Source organism: Oreochromis aureus, linkage group 6 (genome assembly GCF_013358895.1).
Source record: "Oreochromis aureus strain Israel breed Guangdong linkage group 6, ZZ_aureus, whole genome shotgun sequence".
In the NCBI taxonomy this organism is placed as follows: Eukaryota; Metazoa; Chordata; class Actinopteri; order Cichliformes; family Cichlidae; genus Oreochromis; species Oreochromis aureus.
In genome coordinates this window covers 5,977,393-6,000,578 of record NC_052947.1, presented here as the reverse complement: position 1 = coordinate 6,000,578, position 23,186 = coordinate 5,977,393, and the positions used below count along the sequence as shown (strand labels likewise).

The following is a 23,186-nucleotide window of genomic DNA, read 5'->3' as shown; positions in this document are numbered from 1 at the left end:
AGAATATTGCATATAATTTAATTTTTGCTTGATGCAATGTGCGTAAAGTTAAAAGATTAAAACGAATAAAACAAGTTTTAAAAAGAGACTTTTTCATTTGATTAAATTTTATATGCAGAAAAAACAGAATTGGGCTGAAAGGTCTTTTGCTTTATTACATATTCAGGTTGTGTATCATGTTTTTAAGTAAGTAATAAAGTAACTAATTACTTTTGAAAATAAGTAATCAACAAAGTAACAGGATTACCTTTTTGGAGAAGTAATCAGTAATCAGTAACTAATTACTTTTTTCAAGTAACTTGACCAACACTGGCAGTATACACAACTGTTTATATTAGGTTTAGGTCAAAGGATTAAAGAAAATTAAAACCTGCCAAAATAGTTTGGTTTGCACTGGATTCAGTAAATGAAGATAAAAGTAAAATTAAAAAATAGGTGAAAGCTTGGCAGAGACTTTTCCACCTAACATTTTAATGAAATATTTGAAATATTTACAGTGAGGAAACAGGATGCGATATCAATGACAATTTTAATGACACTGTAAAAGCATTTATTTTAATTAGCATGGTTAAGCACGTCTTCATGAAATCGGCTTTTTGATACTTTTTAATCCTTTTGTCTGAATTTGGTGTGTTTTAAAGTAACAAACAGCTTTGAGTTTTTCGTAGTGATTCAAGTTTACGTTTTGTTTCAAGTGCACTTCATTTTTATTTACTTGCTCATACAAAACATGCCAGGAGTTATCAAAATGTTTTTATTTCCCTCCTTTGTACAAATTGAAGATGTCACGTTGAACCTTGATATAATAAATAAGAAGTCATATAAAACTGCCAGAGAGGTTTTCAAACATGGCCAACCTCTAATCAAAACCACACAGAGACAGAAACTATCAAACATTCTCCTACATTAAGAGCAAAAAGCATAAGTGGGGATTTAAGTGGAAAACCAACAAAGATACTCACAAACTAATGTATGTTTTTCATTAGTATAATTTGCATATTGACACATTTACATAAACATACAGATAATATTGCCGTGTTGTTTGAATCGAGAACGGGGCTAGAAGGTTTGTAGAGGGAGCTTTTAATTTCTCAAAAATAAATCCTACTTTTACTTTTACAGTACAGAGATGGCAAAGTTGAGGTAAAATGATTTTTTTGTGTCATATAAAGGAGTTTCAAAAGCTGATGGGTGTTTTTCAGTGTCCACCCTGATATGACTTTATAACCACAAAGATGGCTTAAAAATAAATCTAGTTCCAAATCAGCTGACTAAATTTAAAAACACAACAACACACACACACTCACACACATGCACACACCAAGTGACAAAACTCAAATGGACACGTCTTCTACAGAGTTCTAGTTTCTCCTCCAGTCTGTCAGTTTTCCCCCCAATGCAGCTGTGGTTCCTCCTCACATCTCAGTGGGACCTTTCATGCTGGAGTCCTTTACCGAAACCGGTGATGCCACCACGGGAAGGACGCACTGCGACGGCTCACAGTAACTGTTCAAACCAGGAGGACCAGGAGGTCCAGGAACACCAGCTGTACCAGCAACCCCACGAGGTCCCCTCTCTCCATCACGACCATCTCTGCCATAAGCTGGTCGACCAGGATTGCCTGCAAACAGAATGACAGAAGATCAGAAGTTAAACATCCACGTTTTTCTGTCCACCTTCTCTCTATGACTGGTTGTCAATAAATTCACTCTATTTTACAAGATTGTGGGTGATACACTCATTTAGTTTAGTTGTGTTTACTAAGCACTAATTTACACATTATCCATAAACCTTTAGTTAGCATGATTGCTCAAGAGCATCGCAAAGAAAACACAAAATATGAGGAAATATAAATATATTCAAAAGTTTCCCATGTTCAGTTTGCATAGAATATCTGCCTTTGTCAACTATGTGGAAAACTTTAGGCCAAGTACCTAACCCAGTAGTAGTCAACTGCTGTGAATTTTTGCAGCTTCTCATTACATTTAAAATGTGTCATGTTTGGCACTGCTGGCATTAAAACTCATGTATCAGATGAATATCGACAAGTTACTAGGCCCTGGCTATCTAGAAAGTTCTAAACATGATGTGTTAAAGCAGTTCTGTAATAATTAATGTCATTATTTGCAGAGTAAAGTACATGACTACAAAAATGAAATGAACAATTTTTAATCACTATAGCAATCAAGTCAGTTAAAGTTGTGGGATATTGATCTGGTCAGTTTAGCAACAGAGGGGGTTGTTAATAAGCTTCAGCTACTTTTGTGTTTGTGAAATTAACAACAGGGGAACTAGAGGGGCAACTATGAAACAACCACCAAAACAGGAATGGTTTTGAAGGTGCAGGACACTGGAATTTTTATTTTCTTCACTAGTTTTGCATACAGCTAGGGTCACGGTCACGACTGCTAATGGAGCCCACTTGGTATTTGGCATAGACTACCAGATTTGGCAGATCCACAGGTGCCCTGTGCTTTTCACAGATAAGAGTAGGTTCACCCTGAGCACACGTGCTCCCTGGCATGGTTTGGTCTGAAAAGGCATATCCATGGAGTCACACACACACCCTATAGAGGCTAGGCAACACCACTCTTAGACCAACTGTCAGACCCTATGCTGGTGCAGTGGGTACTGAGTTCCTCCTGATGTATGACAATGACATCATCTGACAAAACTTTGCAGGCAGTTCCTGGAGAATGAACAAATTGATACAATTGACTGACTACACGCTGACCTGACCTAAAGCCAATAGAACATCTTTGGGACGTCATGTTTCAAACCATCTGACACCACAATGTTATGAACAGAATGTCCAGGAGCTCAGTGATGCCCGTCTCTCATCTGGGAGAAGATCCCCAGGACACCATCTATCAGGCCTGCGTGGCATGCATAACAGGCATGCACATGGGGGTCGTACAAACTACTGATTACTTTCTTGAGTTGTTCAAATAAAATTTACGCAAAATGGACCAGCCCGCCACATCATTTTTACACTTTGATTGTCAGAGTGTCAAGCAATGGGATCCTTTAACACATGACCCAGTTTATATCAGTATAAATGTCCAGCATGATTTTTTCCCCACTAAGATCTGATGTGTTTTCAAAGTCTTCCTTCGAACAGTTGTTTTGAGAAGTGTACTTATTCTCATAAATATAAACTATTTAACTATCAAAGTGATACTGGTTTTTATTTAATGTGCACCCATTCTTTAAATTGCAGAGCTTTCCATGCCTCTAATTAAAAAACAATTTTTACTGTGACTGAATGCATCATTCACTGTGTTAAAATTATAATATTATTAAACTATAATATTTTATGCACTCAGCAGGACAGAAAAGGATGTTTTTGCTGTTAATTAATATAAAACGTTTTATGTAACTGAGCTCACACATATGTTTCGTCTAGCATTATTGTTCATCCAAACTGCATTTTTCTTTTGGACAGTATTACATAATATTCACTAACTGATGCTTGACTGAGACATGCAGGTCATTTATTCTATGAACAGCTATCTTGTCAATTACCTGGTAAACCAGGTGCACCTGGTTCTCCTTTGGGTCCTCTCGTTATGGGTCCCCTGTCCCCTTTATCACCCTGGTCACCTGTGGGGAGGAAAAGTAATTATCACCAATGGGAAAGACATAATTAAAGTTACTATATTTAGCTGTGTTTAGCAAGAGCTTCAAACTCGGGCTTCACACCACAGCTGGTCCCTCATTCAGATGATTTATCCCTGAGGAGCTACGGGTCAAAACAACATGAATATAAATGACCGTCAGTTAATTTCGATAATCCCACAGGCTTGCAGCTTACACATGAGCTGTTTGCTTTTATTTTTCTGATTCAGTAATAGTTAACCTCCTGATAAGCTCCAGATTTCCTCTGTCTAAATAACAAATACATCATAGCTGTGTATATAAATACTAGAAACATGAAAGATTTATCTTTAATTTTGAGTTTGCATGTGATTCCATGTTTGGTTTAACCTCGCCTGTTTTCATATATATATATGCACCTGAAATGCACACCTCTGCCAGTGGTTTCCCATTATTTTTGAACTGATCTACAGGTGGCAGTAATGCACCAAGAAACTCAGTGATGCACCAAAAAAAGGCAGAGAATAAGAAATGTGCTATTATATGCTTGTTAGCAGTGACTTATCACCAACTGAAGTCAGATAGTTTTGCGTTCTTTGTGCTCACTGGACTTGCACATTAGGAGTTGTGCAACTCTGCCAATATAAAGCTCACCCTTAGGTCCTTTGATTCCCATCAGGCCAGGTGGCCCTTTCAGACCAGGCAGACCTCTTGATCCGGTGTGACCTGGGAAACCATTCTCTCCTGTGGGGCCTGGAGGTCCAGGTGGGCCTGGAGGACCGGGCATCCCACCAATGCCTGACTCAGGCCTGGTCAAGCTAGCTGCTAGCTGGGCAAACTGATCTGTGACACGGGATAATTTTATGTTTTAATTTTCTGTGTTAATCAGTAGATATATAGATGTAAAATAACAAACATTTTGTGTTTGTCACAGGTTGGTTTGAAAAGCTCTTTTATCCAAATGACTGTAAAGCACACTGTCTTCAGTAACTACACCTAGTGGTAACCAGCCGATAGAACGCTTACCTTGCATTACCCTCATGCAGACTTGTTTGATGTGTGTATCTGTTGGTGATTTTCCCTGAACAAACAGATCGTTGATAGTGATGAGTGATGGTTACTGAGGAAATTCTGACGTTCTCAAGGTGTTTGTTGAGAAGACTGGATATTTATAGTCTCATTAAACTTGTTCTGCTTTTAAATAAACATTACTAAAACATTCTACAAAAATACTGAACAAGTATTTTCTATTGAATACTAATATTAAACACTGGATGTATTATATTCCCTTTCCCCAACAATCCATTTAGTGAAATTCAAAATAACAATTTTATAATTGTATTTCAGTTGAGGGAACATGCTGTTCAATAATCGCCCATGATTCAACAGAGAGTTGTAACAGAACAGTACAGAGATAAAAATTTCTCACCGCTGGTCCCTGTATTCCCGGCAGGCCAGGCACCCCCATGTCCCCCTGCATGCCACGGGGTCCTGGTTGACCCAACTTGCCCTCTTTACCTGGCAGTCCTCGGCTGCCCTCGGGTCCTTTATTTCCCGTCTCTCCTGGTGGGCCTGACTACAATAAACAGCACCAAACAGATGACTTCAACAGAAAAAAGAGAAGAGAAGTGGGAATCTGTGGAGTATTATCAAGAGTAAAATGGAAAATACTGGACACAATAATACAGATGTGCAAATCCATTTTGATCAATCTAAAAATTCAGGTGGGCTCTCATTTTTAAGAAAGTATAAACCATAATCGTCAGCGAATATTTCACTTTATGCGTAAGGAAGCTAGCATATATGAAAGTTTACCTTTTTGAACTAAGTTATGGGGGAAAAAAATCTCCAATATTTAAGGATAGGATACACTTGGTTAGATGAACATACCGATCCTTTCTCTCCCGGTTCTCCTGGTTCACCCTGAAAAAAAGAAAACAGCCGTAAATAACTACATGCATGCAGAAACATCCAAAGATATTTCTACCAGATACGTTTCATATTTTATTATTCTGCAAAGCTGTGTCACTTTGTCACAAAAGAGTATTCCCCACAACAGATTTTGCAAACTCAAGTGATTCTTGGCACTGTTAACAACTACATCCTTCTTATTGGCATCACTGCGAGCATGTCTGTTTTCCCACTTCATGGTACTTTCAGTAGTCGATAACTCACCACATCTCCTCTCTCTCCTGCTGTTCCCTCAGCTCCTGGAAGTCCCTAAAAAGATTAAAATGTGCAGATTTTTAGCTCAAATCCCACTCTGTGATTTGTCTAATAATAATAGCCATGATATTACAGTTTCATAAATAAATAAATATACCTGGTCTCCCTTTGGACCATCAAGACCGACTGCACCCTGAGAAAAACAAAAAAAGCAAGATAATTATTTTTGGTATTAACTGGAAATAAATAAATTTAGTGCGCCAATACCCACAATAATCCAATTTACTAATCTAGATCTGATCCAGACTTCATTTATCTGATTGAAGCTGCCTGAGTCAAAAAAAGATATGACTTTAAATGGACCTGCATTAGAACAGTGTGGGATATTGGATCAATTATTTATTATTTTTACAATTTTTAATGAATTTTTAATATAATTGTCATTTTAGTGTGGTGATCACATGCAGCAGTAACCCATTCTGACAAATTTATTTGGAAAGCTAATTTGAAGCCATCTGTCAGTTGTATGTGCAGTATTTCCTGACTGGGGCCTGATACTGGTCGTCTGCAGAGTCACAACAACACCCCCATCAGCAACACACAATTGCTCCTGCTATAAAGGTTTATACAAAACTTCGTCCAATTCACCCACTTAGTTCCAGTTACACCAGAAAGCCTGCAAACAATAGAATTAAGGATTTGTCTGGGAAGGTTCTCAGTGATCCAGGTCATCGTAGTCTAAGGAGCTTGGAAAGAAACGTGTCTGGACTTCTTTAGGTTTCCGTGGAGACGTTTCACCTCTCATCTGAGAAGCTTCTTCAGTTCTAAGAGCAATTGGTGAAGAGTACCAGATTTTAAGCCCTATTGGAGTGTCCCCCAAGAGGGTCATGGACCCCCTATTGATCCCCTACCTAATCACACGAGCCAAGGTGTGAAAACGGGTGTGGGTCACAATCAGCCAGGGTTTCGGGTGGTTCTGAAGAAGGTGGTAGAACTGAAGAAGCTTCTCGGATGAGAGGTGAAACGTCTTCAAGCAACTTAAAGAAGTCCAGACGCTTTTCTTTGCAAATTCCTTTGACTACGATGACCTGGATGACTGAGAACCTTCACAGACATGGTGGTTAATACACACTGTAAACATTTGCTGTGTTTACAATGTGTATTAGCACTTTGTATATTCTCCGCACACCCTCCACCCCACCCCACCCGACCCCCGCAAGTGATCAGCTGATCTGACTTTCTCTCTGCTCTGCAGGTCTGAACACGAACCGAGCAGAGTGAAAATGTCTTGTTGGGTTTGCACCCACCTTTAAAGAGGATCATTTATATCTGTTTGCTTTATTTGATATCAGCAGATCTCAACCATATCCCCACACAAATTCAATTCCCATATTGTTCTGATTGAACAAAAATAACATTAGTGTGCAGCTTAATAAGTAGAGTGAGGTAGTGCTGTGAGCCACGGTACATGTGACTATTTATTTTGGACTGTTGCATTCACATGACTTCATTTTAAATCAGATCTGTTTTTTTCAATTTATGTCTCTTACCCTGTCTCCTTTCTGACCACGGAAACCAGCAGGGCCAGGGAGTCCGGGTAGGCCTGGATTTCCTTTGCTCCCCTATTTAAAAAAATAGCCACACATACATACATAACCTGCTTTTAACATATAACACACACACACACATACATTCAGAATCACAAAACAGAACACACTGTGCGAAGCTTAGAGCAGGTACCATACCACCCCCAACTTAATCTAACCATATCTACAGGGAAAAAAAACATTTCCAGCTTTACATCATTCTGAACCACAGGCTAGACCCACAAGCACCCCAAGCATCCACCCTCCCTTGGATGTGTTAGGGTGTATGTGGGGATGTGGGCATTCCTGGGGAACAGAGATTTCTTTCAGGGTTTCTCAGGTTATTTTCCTGCCCTGAATCCCCCCTGAGCTGCAGAAAAAATAAAAGCCTGTAACACAAGAGACCATTCATGCCCACTCGCCAGTGGATTAGAGACTTAACTGCAGGGACAGGCGTTCAAAAAGACCTTCAGCTCTTTATTAAAAGCACAAAAACATGACTCTGCTTTCCTGCTATGAATATCTGAGCAGATACAAGGTTTGTCTTTGCCGGATTATTCTCATGTCGAATAATACTTTCAGGATGGATTGTATTTATGAACACTGTGTCTGCTTGGCTTTCAGTTTCAAGGCGCTCATTTCTTACTGATTTTTGCACTCCCAGTGACAAGCAAAAAAGACCAGCGTGTACTTTTCTCAAGACCCATCAGACCTTGGAAATTATTGCGTTCTTCTTTTTATTTTTTTGCCTGTTTGAATTTATCGTTATCTGAACGTTCCTCTCTGTACAGCGTCTCCTTTTCTTTAACACCCTTTTCCCACAACAGCACTATCATAATCCTGTTGTTTTTCACTCAGGTGGAGTCGGTTCTAACAGAAAGCATTGCTTTTAACCCAGATTTGTTGATTTGTCTGCCTGCCAGCAGGAGATCTCAGGAACTGTGCAATACTTTGCATTTATATGACTGTAAAAAGAAACAATTAAATACTATTTTTCTACCCTTTCATGATCTAAATCAGAATTTTCTTTTATTTTCCCACTAATTAACATAAATAAATTCTGCTGGGGACATTCAGCTCAGATCCTTAAATCATGTTGATGTGTCAGTATATTATGCAATACAATTAAACTCTGCCAGCATAATAAAACTATAGATACCTGTTGATGTCTTTTTACATGTATTATTAAAGACTTTCTAGTATGTATATATGCATATTAAAGTTGTTTGTTGCAGTGGTGATCCAGCCCTGGATTGTCAACATAAGACTTTCACTTCATGTAGCTCAGGGTTTTGTGTTGAGACCACATTGAGAAGTGGACTATAGGTAGGTTAAAACTATATTTCTATCATCTGTCTGTATATTTATCTAATGTGGATGAACTTCTGATGCCTTTCACCTAAAAAATATTTGCACAAAATTTCAAGTTACTTGTGATTTTGGGCAGCTCACACGAAAAATCTACCATATTTTGTTGTGAGTTGCCTACGGTTGACGGTTCCTTTCTTTTGTTCAGTGATGTTCACTAAGAGATAAAATAGTTCTCACTCCAAAAAATCTAGATGAATAGTTAGCGCTACGTGCAAAAGAAAGTACATGTACAATCAACATTTCTGATGATTTTCCGTTATTGTCACATATATCTCAGATTTCGGACTAAACTAAAAGCCTTTACTTAGAGTGTGACTGTTGCACTGGTAACTACAGTAAATGAATGCAACAAAGATCACGGAAGTTACAGTAAAACCAGGACTGGCCAAAACCTCAGCAAGCAAGCAATATTGATTTTGATTGATTGGACTATTTGCAGAAAATAAAATCTAAGACAAGATTTTAAAATATCTTAAATTTAAGAAGAATCTTACTTGTGTTACTGTGATAAGTTCTTTCTCTCCCATATTTTTTTCAAAACATAATGTCCCCAAGAGAAAAGACGGCTTTCCCTCAGGTCTTACCTTGGCTCCTGATAATCCCGGGGGCCCATCGGGTCCTCTTTCTCCTCGTTCACCCTAAAACACAGAAGAGCTATGGTCACATCTGGAAATACAGACAGAAGTGAGTCAAAACGCAAGTGAAATAAACAAAAAGACATTTTCATGCAGTTTGGTAATTTGTCATGTTTGATATACTGTATGTGTTGATCTTTTTAGGTCAACTGTCCTGTAGCTATTACAGGGAATCTTTTATAACCTTATCAATTTGTATAGTTGAACGAGTCACCGTATATAAACATCCTTGTTTATCATATATCCCAGTCAATTCTCTGGGTTTGACTGGGATATTTTATTTTTTTCTAATTGGCTGGCTCTCCTAAAGGTTGTGTGTCTGAGATGACTACAGTAGGAATATGCTCTCACTCAAATTTGAAACCTTAGTTTTTGGCTCACAGATGTCCCGGTACACTCTCCTTCTGATTATAAATCTATAAATGCCTTCCTGCTCTACATGACTGTTTGCTCTCAATTCCTCTTTCAATCCTTTCATTGTTTAATCAAATTTGAGGCTGTGGACTTTGCATCTGTTTGTGTATGTTCTGAATGGAGAGCAGCAAAGGTGCACTGTTTTCCCTCTCATCTCATTTATCATCCTCCTGAAGTCACTGTTACTGCCTCTTATCTCTTTAATCTTACCCTACTGAGGAAGGTGAACAGTTACTTACATTATGGAGTTTCCTTTACTCTGTAACAGTTAGCTTCCTCTGTTCATATTGATCAGATTTACAGAGGCTATAATACTAAAGCTTCTAGCACTTTAGAAGTGCTTGCACCATGCCCTGCAAGTAGGCCATGTAGGCAAAGCTAGCAGGTGACTGCTTGTGGCTGTTGTGTTTAGCCCACAGGAAGCTGGAAGTCAGGACTTAGGTGAGAAAAATTGTAGATATTGGGACATCATGAAGAGCTGGAAGCAAACGGGAGGGGATCTTCCGGTTTACGGAGGGAAAACAACTATTTCGGAGATTAAGGTGAAAACCGAGTACATGAATTTCAGAGACTTACTGGTCCTCCTCTGGGCCCAATGGGTCCCACCTCTCCTTGATCACCATATTCACCCTAGTGAACAAGATATCAGACAGGATAATCATCAGAGCTCCAAAAGGGAGCTGACTAATCCATTAGTTGGTACCTTTAACCCGGTAAAGTACAATAGTTTAATGTGCTTTTACATGCGTCCTTTGAGACTCACTTAACAATTTAATGAACCTGATGCATCTCGCCTCGCTTCAAACTTACTTGTTTCCCTGGAGACCCCATCAGACCAACAACTCCTGGATCTCCTGTGTTACCCTGATGACACAGAGAGACAAACAGAACATCATTGGCTCATCTTACTGAGAAACTCCTGTCTTTTTGCAGACATAGTTTTGTTTTTCATGAGGTGTTGGTACAGAAGCATTGATCATACCTTTGCACCTCCATGTCCTTTTTGACCATAAGCTCCCGGCAAACCCTTCATGAAGAAAATTGTAATAAGTGAAAATATCTAAGTCAAGAAAAGATGTTAATGAGGAATCAGGCTGTCAGGCGTCACTTACAGGAAGTCCCTGTGGGCCAGCATCACCCGGAGCCCCATTTTTTCCCGGAAGACCCTAAAAATAAAAACAATTGAACTGCTAAAGGAGGAGGAACTGCTAAACACCTTTATTGTTATTGTATTAAATGTTGCTAAAAGTAATTCCTAAGGAAATGTATACAAAAGCAGTCTTTTCAGAATCTAGACTTCTGCTTATTATTAATTAGATATTAATTAAAACAGTTACCTTAGACCCGGGCAGTCCAGGAATTCCTTCACGACCATCTGGACCAGGAAGGCCCTGTTGGCAAGATAAGAAGGATCTCATTACAAAGCTTATTTCATACAGATACATTTAAATCAAAGTACCACAGTAAGAAAAAAAAGAAGGATGTTATACTTGGTAGAGAAGGAAAATGTGTAGAGATAAAGCTATTTAAACCCAATATGTTCAGCCATGTTAGCTAAACAGTACAATAAGAGCATTATAGCGATTAAATTCTGAATTCTAGCAAGACAAACACCCAGGAAAACTCGTCTATAGAATACAGGTGGGAAAGGAGAATAACAATATGAATTCAACAGACAATGGTCGGATGGCTTTAGTAGCAGAAAACAACAGGAAAGCAGGTCAGTAAGAAGACACAGAAGAAAAGATTCATTGACTGATTGATTCTAGCATGTATAAGACATATCTGTGCTCACAGGGTCTCCTTTTGGCCCAGGAACTCCTCTGATTCCTGGTGGACCTCGGTCCCCCTATGAAATAACAAACTGCAATTAACTGCAAACAAATTCACATGATGACAGGCCTAAGTTCATTTCATGCTAAGGTAATGCTGGATGATGTATTTCAACTGGAAACAGAGAGTTAAAAGAAAACTTGGCCTGATGCTAAATTTCTTTCTTTTTTTGATTTGTGATCTCACCAGCACTCCCTTTGGGCCGTTCTCACCAATGGGTCCTCTCTGGCCTGGATCCCCCTAAAAATGGTCAGTTTTCATCAGGATTTCATCCAAGTAACACAGAGGACTGTGCAGAGATAATAGTAAGCTTCCACTCACTGGAGCTCCCTGGATTCCACGAGGGCCTATGTCACCCGGGTTTCCACGAGGTCCCTGTTTATAGTAATGGGAAAAGGGACATAAGTCAAATTAAGTTGATACATTTTTTCTATTAAAAGTATACATGATTCACTTTCCAGTGCACTTCTCAGATCATGAAATTACTGAGTTTTGGGTCTTTTAGGCTGTATTGGATAGAGACCGTGTAGATAGACAGGAAAGTGGGGAAAGACTGCAGCAAAGGGCTGGGGGTTGGACTTGAACCCGGGGCTACTGCTTTCCAGCCATATGACGTATGAGTGCCTGTATATCCCACTGAGCTATATCAGCACCATTACTGAGCTTTATTAATAATGCATTTTTTGGGAGACCATGCAATCTCCTCACAGAAACTCAGGGCCTTTTCTCTTGAGGCAGCAGTGCTAACCACTGTGCTGCCCCTTTTCATATAATAGTTTGTAAATACGTCCGTAGCTATGGGCCACAATAAGCAACTTGCACAAACTTCCTTGGGGGAATTTTTTTTTACATTGGACTGTCCCTTAATATATGCCCTGTTGGCTCAAACGATACTGTTTGCGTTTACAAATACAATCCATGAAGCTGTATGCAGTGTGCGTCCTCTCACCCTGTCACCTTTAGAGCCCATTATTCCTGGGAGGCCTCTTGATCCAGCTGGGCCCTAGAATTACTCAGCAGATAGAGGAGTGTTAATATGTTTGATTGCATGGAGCAATTTCTGTATGTATTCAGATTTTTAGGGTCACAAGAGAATGATGAAATAGTTTACTGGTAGTCCTTGAGATCCAACTTCACCAGGCAGTCCCTGTTCACCCTCATCTCCCTGAGAAATGAACGTCTCAGAAATATCAGGATTTGATATCAATGCTTAATTTTTTCATGTAGTGAAAACTAAAATGTTAGCATAAGGTTACCTTGTGTCCTTGTCTTCCCGGCTCACCTGATTCACCTTTAACCCCTTTGTGACCCTGTAAACAGAAACTAATTGTTAGAAGTTATCAACAAAAAGCAAATTAAATATGCTAATAATTGATCAACTTACTTTCATGCCTGGGAGGCCAGAATATCCAGTAATACCTAAGGGGCAGGCATTGGGACACTGGAAAATACAACAGGCTATTTGAGGTCAAGGAAACGCCCTGCCACCAGGGGGCTCCACTGACAGCTAAAACAAGATAATCAGCTTTTAAGATAAGATAATACTTTATTCTAGATTTGGGAAATTCTTCAATTACAAAAGTTACGATAAGAATAATAATAATATTTTGAAATCAACAAAGGAATTACAATTTTGCCGCTAATCACATCATTTACATTCAGTCAGGTTTCAGAGCTCATCACAGCACAGAAACAGCTTTAGTGAAGGTTACAAATGATCTTCTTATGGCCTCTGACAGTGGGCTCATCTCTGTGCTTGTCCTGCTAGACCTCAGTGCAGCGTTCGATACTGTTGATCATAATATCCTATTACAGTGATCAGAACATGCTGTAGGTATTACAGGTACTGCGCTGCAGTGGTTTGTATCATATCTATCTAATAGACTCCAATTTGTACATGTAAATGGAGAGTCCTCTTCACCCACTAAGGTCAATTATGGTGTTCCACAGGGTTCGGTGCTAGGACCAATTCTATTTACATTATACATGCTTCCCTTAGGCAGCATCATTAGAAGACATAGCATAAATTTTCACTGCTATGCAGATGACACGCAGCTCTATCTATCCATGAAGCCAGGTAACACACACCAATTAGTTAAACTGCAGGAATGTCTTAAAGACATAAAGACCTGGATGGCCGCTAACTTTCTGCTTCTTAATTCAGATCAAACTGAGGTTATTGTACTCGGCCCTGAAAATCTTAGAAATATGGTATCTAAGCAGATTCTTACTCTGGATGGCATTACCTTGGCCTCCAGTAACGCTGTGAGGAACCTTGAGTCATTTTGACCAGGACATGTCCTTCAATGCACATATTAAACAAATATGTAGGACTGCTTTCTTCCATTTGCGCAACATCTCTAAAATTAGAAATATCCTGTCCCAGAGTGACGCTGAAAAACTAGTTCATGCATTTATTACTTCCAGGCTGGACTACTGTAATTCTTTATTATCAGGATGTCCTAAAAACTCCCTGAAAAGCCTTCAGCTGATCCAAAATGCTGCAGCAAGAGTCCTGACAGGGACTAGAAAGAGAGAGCATATTTCTCCTGTTTTGGCTTCCCTTCATTGGCTTCCTGTTAAATCCAGAATGGAATTCAAAATCCTGCTCCTCACATACAAGGTCTTAAATAATCAGGCTCCATCTTATCTTAATGACCTTGTAGTACCATATCACCCTATTAGAGCACTTCGCTCTCGCACTGCAGGCCTACTTGTTGTTCCTAGAGTATTTAAAAGTAGAATGGGAGGGAGAGCCTTCAGTTTTCAGGCCCCTCTTCTGTGGAACCAGCTTCCAGTTTGGATTCGGGAGACAGACACTATCTCTACTTTCAAGATTAGGCTTAAAACTTTCCTTTTTGCTAAAGCATATAGTTAGGGCTGGACCAGGTGACCCTGAATCCTCCCTTAGTTATGCTGCAATAGATGTAGGCTGTCGGGGATTCCCATGATGCATTGAGTTTTTCCTTTCCAGTCACCTTTCTCACTCACTATGTGTTAATAGACCTCTCTGCATCGAATCATATCTGTTATTAATCTCTATCTCTCTTCCACAGCATGTCTTTATCCTGTTTTCCTTCTCTCACCCCAACCGGTCGCAGCAGATGGCCGCCCCTCCCTGAGCCTGGTTCTGCTGGAGGTTTCTTCCTGTTAAAGGGAGTTTTCCTTCCCACTGTCGCCAAAGTGCTTGCTCATAGGGGTCATATGATTGTTGGGTTTTTCTCTGTATTTATTATTGTGCTATCTACTGTACAATATAAAGCGCCTTGAGGCGACTTTTGTTGTGATTTGGCGCTATATAAATAAAATTGAATTGAATTGAATTGAATTATTCATGTTCTGTTCTTAGTAAGTTTCCCTGGTATGTAAGGCAAATGTAAAATTGTGGTTTTACAAACAAATAGTTGCAGGTTTATCTACTTACCAGGTCTTTGCCTTCATAGACAGCCGGAGGCCCCTAGAAAAAAGTGTCTGAGCTTAAATCATCTTATTTTTATTTTCAATACCGACCTCATCTATTCATTAAAATAATTACCAGATCATTAACCTTTATTATCTTTTTTTCCCTGATGATGTTCATTAGCAGTGTAGACAGAAACTGGGATACTTACTCTTGGACCACGAGGACCAGGAAGACCAACTTGACCTCTTCTCCCTCTTGCTCCCTGCAGCAGATAGATGAGTTTTTATTAATCAGTTGTGTAGTCACCAGCAGGACATGTTTTTATTGACTTTGTTTGTACTGAAGGTATTGGCACCTTCAAAGATAAAAACTTTTTATTCTACAAAAGCTAAGAAATTGTATTTAGGCAATTTATGATTTATATACTCACAGGGGGTCCTACTTTTCCCAGTTCCCCTGGTAGCCCATCAGAACCAGGAATACCCTATTAAAAAATACAGCAAAATAGCATAAACTGTTGTAAATGAGCTCTACTTGCACGTGTGCAACACTGAGCAGGTTTTTAACAGAAGAACTGATAAATTCTAACAAAAACACACCAAAATATTAGCCACAATAATAATTTAAACGCTCCTGTTTGCGGAAATGACATTAACAAGACGATCAGATATTTATTATTTATCAACTGAGGCCTTGCTTCAAAAAACATTGAACATTCAACATTGAACATGTTTTTAGTAGAAGTTAGATCTTTTCACCATACTCTGCCCAAAGAATAATATCATATAAGAGCCCTGGAACTACAGAACAGCCTGTAAATATGTTACAAAGTAACCAGTAACCACTCAGTTGCTGGTAACCACAAATCGGCAACCACTGATTTGCTTGTTCATTTGTTTAATGTACATACTTATGCCAACCTGAAAAGGACTTAGAAATCAGCAGTGTACTCACATCAAATCCATCAGGTCCTACACCCTGTGGGAGACAAGTCCTAAATTACAATGTGTCAAACTGAGAGTAAGAAATAATTAAAAATTTGCAAAAATTCTGGCTGGCTTTATTCGTTTTATTCAAATTGTCTCAATGCACTTTTTAAAACTAGGTTGTACAAGATATAATAGGTAATAACCAATGTTCCCTCTAATTTTTCATGTGTCTGAGCGAACACACAAACTCCCTGAGCGGTCCCTTGGACCACTGTGAGCGACATCAGACGTGTGCACTGTGGTCACGCCAGCATCTAATCCATCCAAGTTACATGGTTTATTAAAATAATCAAATTACAGCATTTACATTTATGTTAGACTACTTTTAATTAACTGCTTTAGCCCACTTACAATGAAAATTTAAAAAATCTTGTTCATGACCTGTGTAGGATGTTAACACTATTGGAAGTAAAAAAAACTTTAACTCCAATTTTGAAAACACAACTTTTTTTCTTTTTTTTCTTTTTCTTCATAAAGCTCTGACTTGTATTATGAGTATGAGTCTGTGGTCTGGGAGAGAGTCTGTAACTCTCTGTCTGCCAAATACAGTATATAATGACCAATGCTGGGCAATTAATTATATAGTTACTACTTCAAAAAAGTAACTCAGTTTGGCAAACAACAAAGTTTTTTGCAGCTATTTATTTTTTTTAATGCAGCCAAGGCGTTTTTAAATAAACATTTCAAACTATTTACAGAACAATCAGCTGTTCTGCATCAAATCTGATGCCACACAAATTATTTGTGCCACTCCAAAAAATAATTTCTGTCCACTATGAGATAAAGGAGAACAACAGCCTGATACCTGCAGGCCTGACAACAGGAGATGTATCACTGCTGTAACACCTGTAACATTCAGCAGTCGCCTCATTGTTCTGACACACCAACAAAACTATTGACTACACTACACACTAACTACACACTAACTACACAAGATTTGCGCTAAACGTCTCAAATTTCTCACATCTCAGAACACCGCCGTCACTCCTAAAACTTCCCCCCGTTTCTTAACAACTAGATGCCACGTTGCCATATCATTTTTTGATTGGTCAACACGGTACTTTTTTCGACCAATAGGAAACGGGGGGGGTTGGTTTTGTTTTTGCTCACAGGCAGAGAGTGCTTTCGAGCGTTTTCCTTACAAAACGCCGTTTTTACCGTTTCTTCCCGCAGTAAATATAAACAACGATAGTATTCAGGAAGAAAACCAAACATTGCATATATTTTTATCATAACTCTGGTTTTACGTGGCCTATCAACACAATTTAAAAACTGGTATAAAGTCCACACTTTTTCCGTCAATTGTTCCGTCTGTCCTGCTCACATCTCCAATGGTTGTACACGTTGTCATTAATGTGGCTTCACTGCACATCAGCCACGCCGCTTTGCTAGCTAAAACACCGGTGTCGGCACATAAGGACGCTGTCATAGCCTGTCAACGACGTTGATTGGCTGCGTATATACGAATGTGAATCGCATTATTGGCTGGACTATAGGATAAGGTGGCATCGTTCTAATCCCCTACAGGAGCAGCCAGTCACTTACTGACTAACACTGCAAAACAGAATTGTTAAAGTTTTAATTTTAATTTCAATTCAGGTTAGATTTTTTTTGTGCGCAACGCAGATTTTCTGTGCGCAGAGACCGTGCCAGCAGTGCGCAATTGCACACGTGCGCAGCTTAGAGGGAACATTGGTAATAACTAAAATGAAGAAAGAGGTAAAATTTGCATTGAAAAGAAGGTCAAATATATAAAGCAATACATATTTGAATATCTGTACTTACAGTCTCTCCAAGAGGCCCACGTGCTCCAGATTCCCCCTGAAAACCAGCAAGAACAGAAATGTTATTTCACACGAGGACAGAGTACAGTATACTTGCAGATACGTGGTGCTACTCTATACTGTAGTGTGAAAAAACTGATTTAGAGATCTGAGCAAAATGACTAACTGAGAAATATGTTGAGACAATAAACTTACTTTTGAGCCTTTTGGGCCCACGAGGCCTGGATCCCCAGGAGGTCCCACAGGTCCCTGTGGACATGAAACAAAGTACATTCAAATCTTGGCATGCAATCATGATATTTAAAATATATATTGCACTCTAGCTGCCATTTCTTTTCCTATTGTTGTTTTGTTTGATTTCTGTATCGTGTGTATGTGTGTGTCTCATAGTATAGGACTGAGGTTAGAGAATTTATAGGTGGACTTGTGTAAAGTGAAATTGTAACTTTCTGCATCCAATAATATACACTTTACAAAAACTCTGGAGGTCTCCTGTCATATCAGGCACCAAGATGTTAACAGCAGATCCCTTTAATGCTGGATGTTGGAAGTTGTAGCCTATGTGAATCACATTTGTTTTTCCAGTACACCCCATAGTTGCTCGCTCAGGCTAAAATCTAAGAAATCTGAAGTCCAGTCAACCCTTTGAATTCTCTTATGTTCCTAAGACTATTCTTGGAGAATTGCTCCAATATGTCAGGATGCATTATTATCCTGAATTAGGCCAATGATGTGCTTTGAAGTGATGGGTTTAGATTGCAGTAATGATTAGGTTAGTATCAAAGTAACATTCACATGAAAGACAGGACCTAAGGTAGCACTGCAGATTGAGCATTCTGACAGTTCAATGACCATACAACACAGCATGCTGTGACGCCCTTTGTGTCCTGGCAACTTGTCACTTTGCATGCAACAAAGGGTGCTCAAGTAGAGATTAGACAAGGGTTTGCCTCACTTAGAAGCCCAGAATAAATAATGAGCTGGCCAAAGCAGGAGACAGATACCACTGATGTCAAAAACTCATGACACTTCATGAAGGCAGCAAAGAGAGGATTACCGGTAGTTAGAGCTATAATGAAAAGATCAGGAGGATGGCACCCTGAGATGAACTGCGAGAAGAGAGTCTGAGATAGCAGACGATAAGTAACATTGACAAAAAAAGAAAAGAAATGTTAAATATATGTGTAAGCCATTCATGGGATATACAATCAAGATACAAGTTCCTTGGGGATAGCATAAGGGCTCTGATCATAGTGGCACAAGAACCACCAATAAGCACCAAGGCAGAAAGATGTCACAGCCATCAGAAGCCATGTTGCAGGTTGGTCAAAGATGGCACAGAGACAGTCCAGCTCAGAGTAGCAGGAGCCTGGAGACTGACAAGTACCACAGGCTGAAGGAACAGCTAGAAAAAATGAGGGATGATTGCTCCAGATTATGACACATGAGACTGAAATAAGTCTGATATCGGGTTCAGGGTTTTTACATTCTTTAGCTCTTCTGCTGACTGCCTTCCATATTAACAACATTCAAAACACTCCCCACTTGGTCAAAGGCATAGGTTAAGAAATAAAACGTGTCAACACATTCAGTCTGTGACAAAAGGTTCCTTCTGTCTCAAAGCTGAAGGTCAAAATCTCAGCAAATTTCCATTTAGTATTGTATTAAAGTCTATATTCTGCTTCTATATGTAGAGGAAATTGGTGTAACTTTTGTTTTTAATTAATCACAGAATGGTTGTGCAGGCTTGCTAAAAAAAAAAAAAAAAATCAGTACATATAAAACTCTTGAGTCTGTCAGTCTGTTCTCTGTACCACCACCACATAGAGGACAGCAAACACACTGTGACCATTCTGCACCATCTTTCCCAGCGTACAGCCTGCAGTCAGCCATCTCTGGGCAGCTGATTTCCCTGAACTCCTTGAGTAGAGCACAAAAAGACCGCTGTTTCTGTCAGTACGCTATTTGAGACTCTACCCTAAATAAACAGATTGATTTATTCAAGGGACGTTTCTTTTTCCTCTACACTTTTGCTCAGCTGGGGCCAATACAAACTGCTCCCACAGCAGCAGATCTGAATGTCTTAAGTCATGTGGCTCAGATCTTACAGACACTTAATACATTATCACATTGGAGATTTTAAGACCTACTGGATCAGGTTAGCTGGTGAATTCAGAACTTAATAAAGTCTTTAATTTTGGTTTGGACTATAGAGACCACATGGCGAATAATTAAGCTATAAAACATGACTGCTGGACAAACACTTTACCAGTTTGTGCCTGTGTTGACATGTTGTCTTACTTACATCTGCCCCTGGGATGCCTGGAGCTCCAGGAGCCCCATCTTTGCCGTTCTCTCCATCAGGTCCCTGGAAGCAGAAGATTCAGCATTACTGATTTTATTAATCTTAGACTTCTGCATGTGAGAAGAGAAACCAAAAACTGACTCACTGGTGCACCAGTCACTGTAGAGTCTTCTCCTCTGTCGCCCTGAAGACACATGAAGCAGATGATCCAATGAAAACTAAACATTCATCATACATATAATTTTTTGTTTCATTGTCATTTATGAGGTGATAGATAAAAATGCTCAATGCAATCATGATACCATCAAATGATTTCATTAAATGTGGATTTGAAAGACTGTCTTAAACTTTATGAGCCCATAGCAGGCCAGCATCCAAATGAAAAGGCAGACTTTCAGTGCACAATGTATGGCACACTTTAGATTAAGATGATCAACTTTCTCTTTTTCTGTAGGGCAGTTCTTCTGAAAAAGGTCAACAAGCCCTGCATAAATACAACTATACCATGATTTAGACAGAGAGACAGACAGAGCTTTGTTATTGTCGGAGAACATCAGCTACTGTTTGGTTTCACTGTTCACTGAGCTGATTAATCCTGGAATAAAATTCAGTACAAAAAAAGAACCAAAAAGCAGACTCACATCAATACCGTCCACTCCGGGCACTCCAGCTATCCCGGGTGGCCCTGGAGGGCCTCTGGGACCGACTGGGCCTCTCTGTAAAACAAACACAGAAATCACTTTTTACTTTTTTTTCAACTGAAATCCATCTCTAAATACCAAGCAGTGCTGCTGCTGCTGCTAGTGTGAAGGTAAGCTCACACAGAGTCCCATTGTCTGCGTGATGTGAGTGGCTAGGTCACAGAACCAGGTTTCCTATTATTCCACCTAAGTAACCGCATGTGCTCAGATTACTGCTGCCCTCTGAACTTCACTGGTGCCAGTTGTGATCACTGGGATGAACTGACTTTAGAAAAATCTAATCAAAAACACTGAAAGCATTCATTCAATCATCAATACAGCATGTTAAAGTACAGTAGCCTTAAAGTACTGTGCATTTTGCAGTAACTGCTTTAGGGTAGTTACGTTTCCACCACAGAAAGCTTTTTACATGTCTAAAGTTAGAGCACAGAGTTAAAGAAGAATCTTTAACTCTTAATGAGATTAGTTAAAGTGCTACACAAGTATATGAAATACAGCTGAGTAGAAAACTACAGTTAGGAACCGTAAAGTGTGCTCCTTTCTGAGTCGTAAATACCTATAAAATATACCACATCAGCTCTGCCACATGAATGCATAGGACATTAGGACTTAAAAAACGTGTGCAGTTCAGAGAAGAGAAAAAAAACCTACGCTTATCTCTCACCTGAGCGGAGCAAATAAACACAATTTGCAGTAAAAGCACCAAGAAAGATTCCCGACAGATTCTTGGTGGAGCCATGATCTTCCTACGGACCGAGGAAGACACTGAAAGTCCCTTTTTTCCAGATCAGATGGGGCTCTCAGATGGTCCACCTGTCAGCGTCCCCCCTGACTGAAACCCCACCGCCTGTTGGAAGAGAAGGATGTTAGAAAGTCCTGATTATTTCTGAGAGGCTGAGGCCGGCCGGAGGAGGAGGAGGGGCTCCCTGCACACACAGGGTGGGACGTACTTCCCTTTACTTGTAAAGGTTAAGCTGAATGTTTAATACACACACAAACTAACTGTGACGTTACCTTGGTTCTTATCAGTAAATTGCTACATAAAACATAACAGCATTCTGTAAAGTAAGATGCTTTCATTCCACTTTTAATACCAAAAATTTCAAAACTCAAGGTTTACCTTTTAGTCTTCTGTGGGGCCTTCAACATCATCTTATGGTCCAACTCTGCTAACAGAAGCCCTAAATGAACTATGGTGGTATAGCTTTACATGATAGAGGTGGGGGCCTTTACATGTTTGTGCCCAACTACACCACTTATTTGTATTGTACTTCAATTTATTTTTCAATTCAATTTTATTCACACAGCACCAACAACAGTCACGTTAAAGTACTTTATATTGTAAGGTAGACCCTACAATAATATATAAAGAGAAAAACTCAACAATCATATGACCCCCTTTGAGAAAGCACAACAGTGGGAAGGAAAAACTCCCTTTTAACAGGAAGAAACCTCTGGAAGAACCAGGCTCAGGGAGGGGCGGTACCATCTGCCGCAACTGGTTGGGGTGAGAGAAGGAAGACAGGATAGAAGACATGCTGTGGAAGAGAGCCAGAGATTAATAACAAGTATGATTCAATGCTAAGAGGGTGTATTATGACATAGTGAGTGAGAAAGGTGACTGAGGAAGAAACACTCAATGCATTTACTTAATGTATGTAATTCACTCACTTACTGAATGTCGTCTTTGTACATATTCACTTACTGTTTATTAAGTTCTCTTTTTGCACAGTCAAGGAGCTTTTCAGGACACATTTCACTACGTGTTGTTCTCGTATAACTATGCATGTGACAAATAAAGAATCTTCAATCTTGACTCTTGAAATGGAAGAAAGCAGCCCTACATATTTGTTTAATATGTGCATTTAAGATGGAAAGTCTCAGATTTCAATCCACTAACTAACCATTAATTAGTGGGGTTAGGTTAATTGGTGATTCTAAATTCTCCATAGGTGTACATGTGAGTGCATATAGCTGTCTGTCTCTCTGTGTTTGCCCTGCGACAGACTAACATTCTGTAAAGGAAGCAGGAAACTGCCTTTCACCCTATAGCACTTTGAATATGCTCCAGTACCCCTGCAACCCTCATAAAGATGAGCATAAGAAAATGGCTCAATGGACGGATGGTAAATGTTCAGTTCTAATGTCAATCCATCATGTTTCTTTAATTACGTCATCTAAAGAAATAATTTTCAATATATTACAATTATATTAGTATATTATATTACTGATGTGTAAATGTCTTTGCTTAATATTTGATGAAAACGTCAGCATTGATAAACTAGATTGAGTATCCAATTTAAATAAAAACAACAGCAATATACTACCTCAAAATCAGTTCCTCATTTACTTGAAGATATTTTTAAAGCAACTTTAACATTTTCGTCTCACAGTGTTGCACA

At 39.3% G+C, this 23,186-nt stretch overlaps 1 protein-coding gene across 1 annotated transcript; it reads right to left on the bottom strand.

Moving 5' to 3' along the window:
- Positions 1–700: 700 nt before the first annotated feature.
- col9a1a (collagen, type IX, alpha 1a) lies at positions 701–21,617 on the bottom strand. Its single transcript, XM_039613236.1, has 32 exons — positions 21,449–21,617; positions 20,725–20,799; positions 20,229–20,267; positions 20,084–20,146; positions 17,974–18,027; positions 17,780–17,815; positions 15,960–15,983; positions 15,436–15,489; positions 15,214–15,267; positions 15,027–15,059; positions 12,987–13,043; positions 12,859–12,912; positions 12,714–12,767; positions 12,552–12,605; positions 11,924–11,977; positions 11,789–11,842; positions 11,565–11,618; positions 11,107–11,160; positions 10,882–10,935; positions 10,752–10,796; positions 10,580–10,633; positions 10,346–10,399; positions 9,305–9,358; positions 7,314–7,385; positions 5,921–5,956; positions 5,773–5,817; positions 5,488–5,520; positions 5,027–5,173; positions 4,624–4,678; positions 4,252–4,440; positions 3,526–3,603; positions 701–1,621 (listed from the first exon to the last, which is right to left on the bottom strand). The coding sequence occupies exons 1-32, from the start codon at positions 21,521–21,523 to the stop codon at positions 1,416–1,418; spliced, it is 2,064 nt and encodes a 687-aa protein (XP_039469170.1). The 5' UTR covers positions 21,524–21,617; the 3' UTR covers positions 701–1,415.
- Between the last annotated feature and the right edge of the window lie 1,569 nt (positions 21,618–23,186).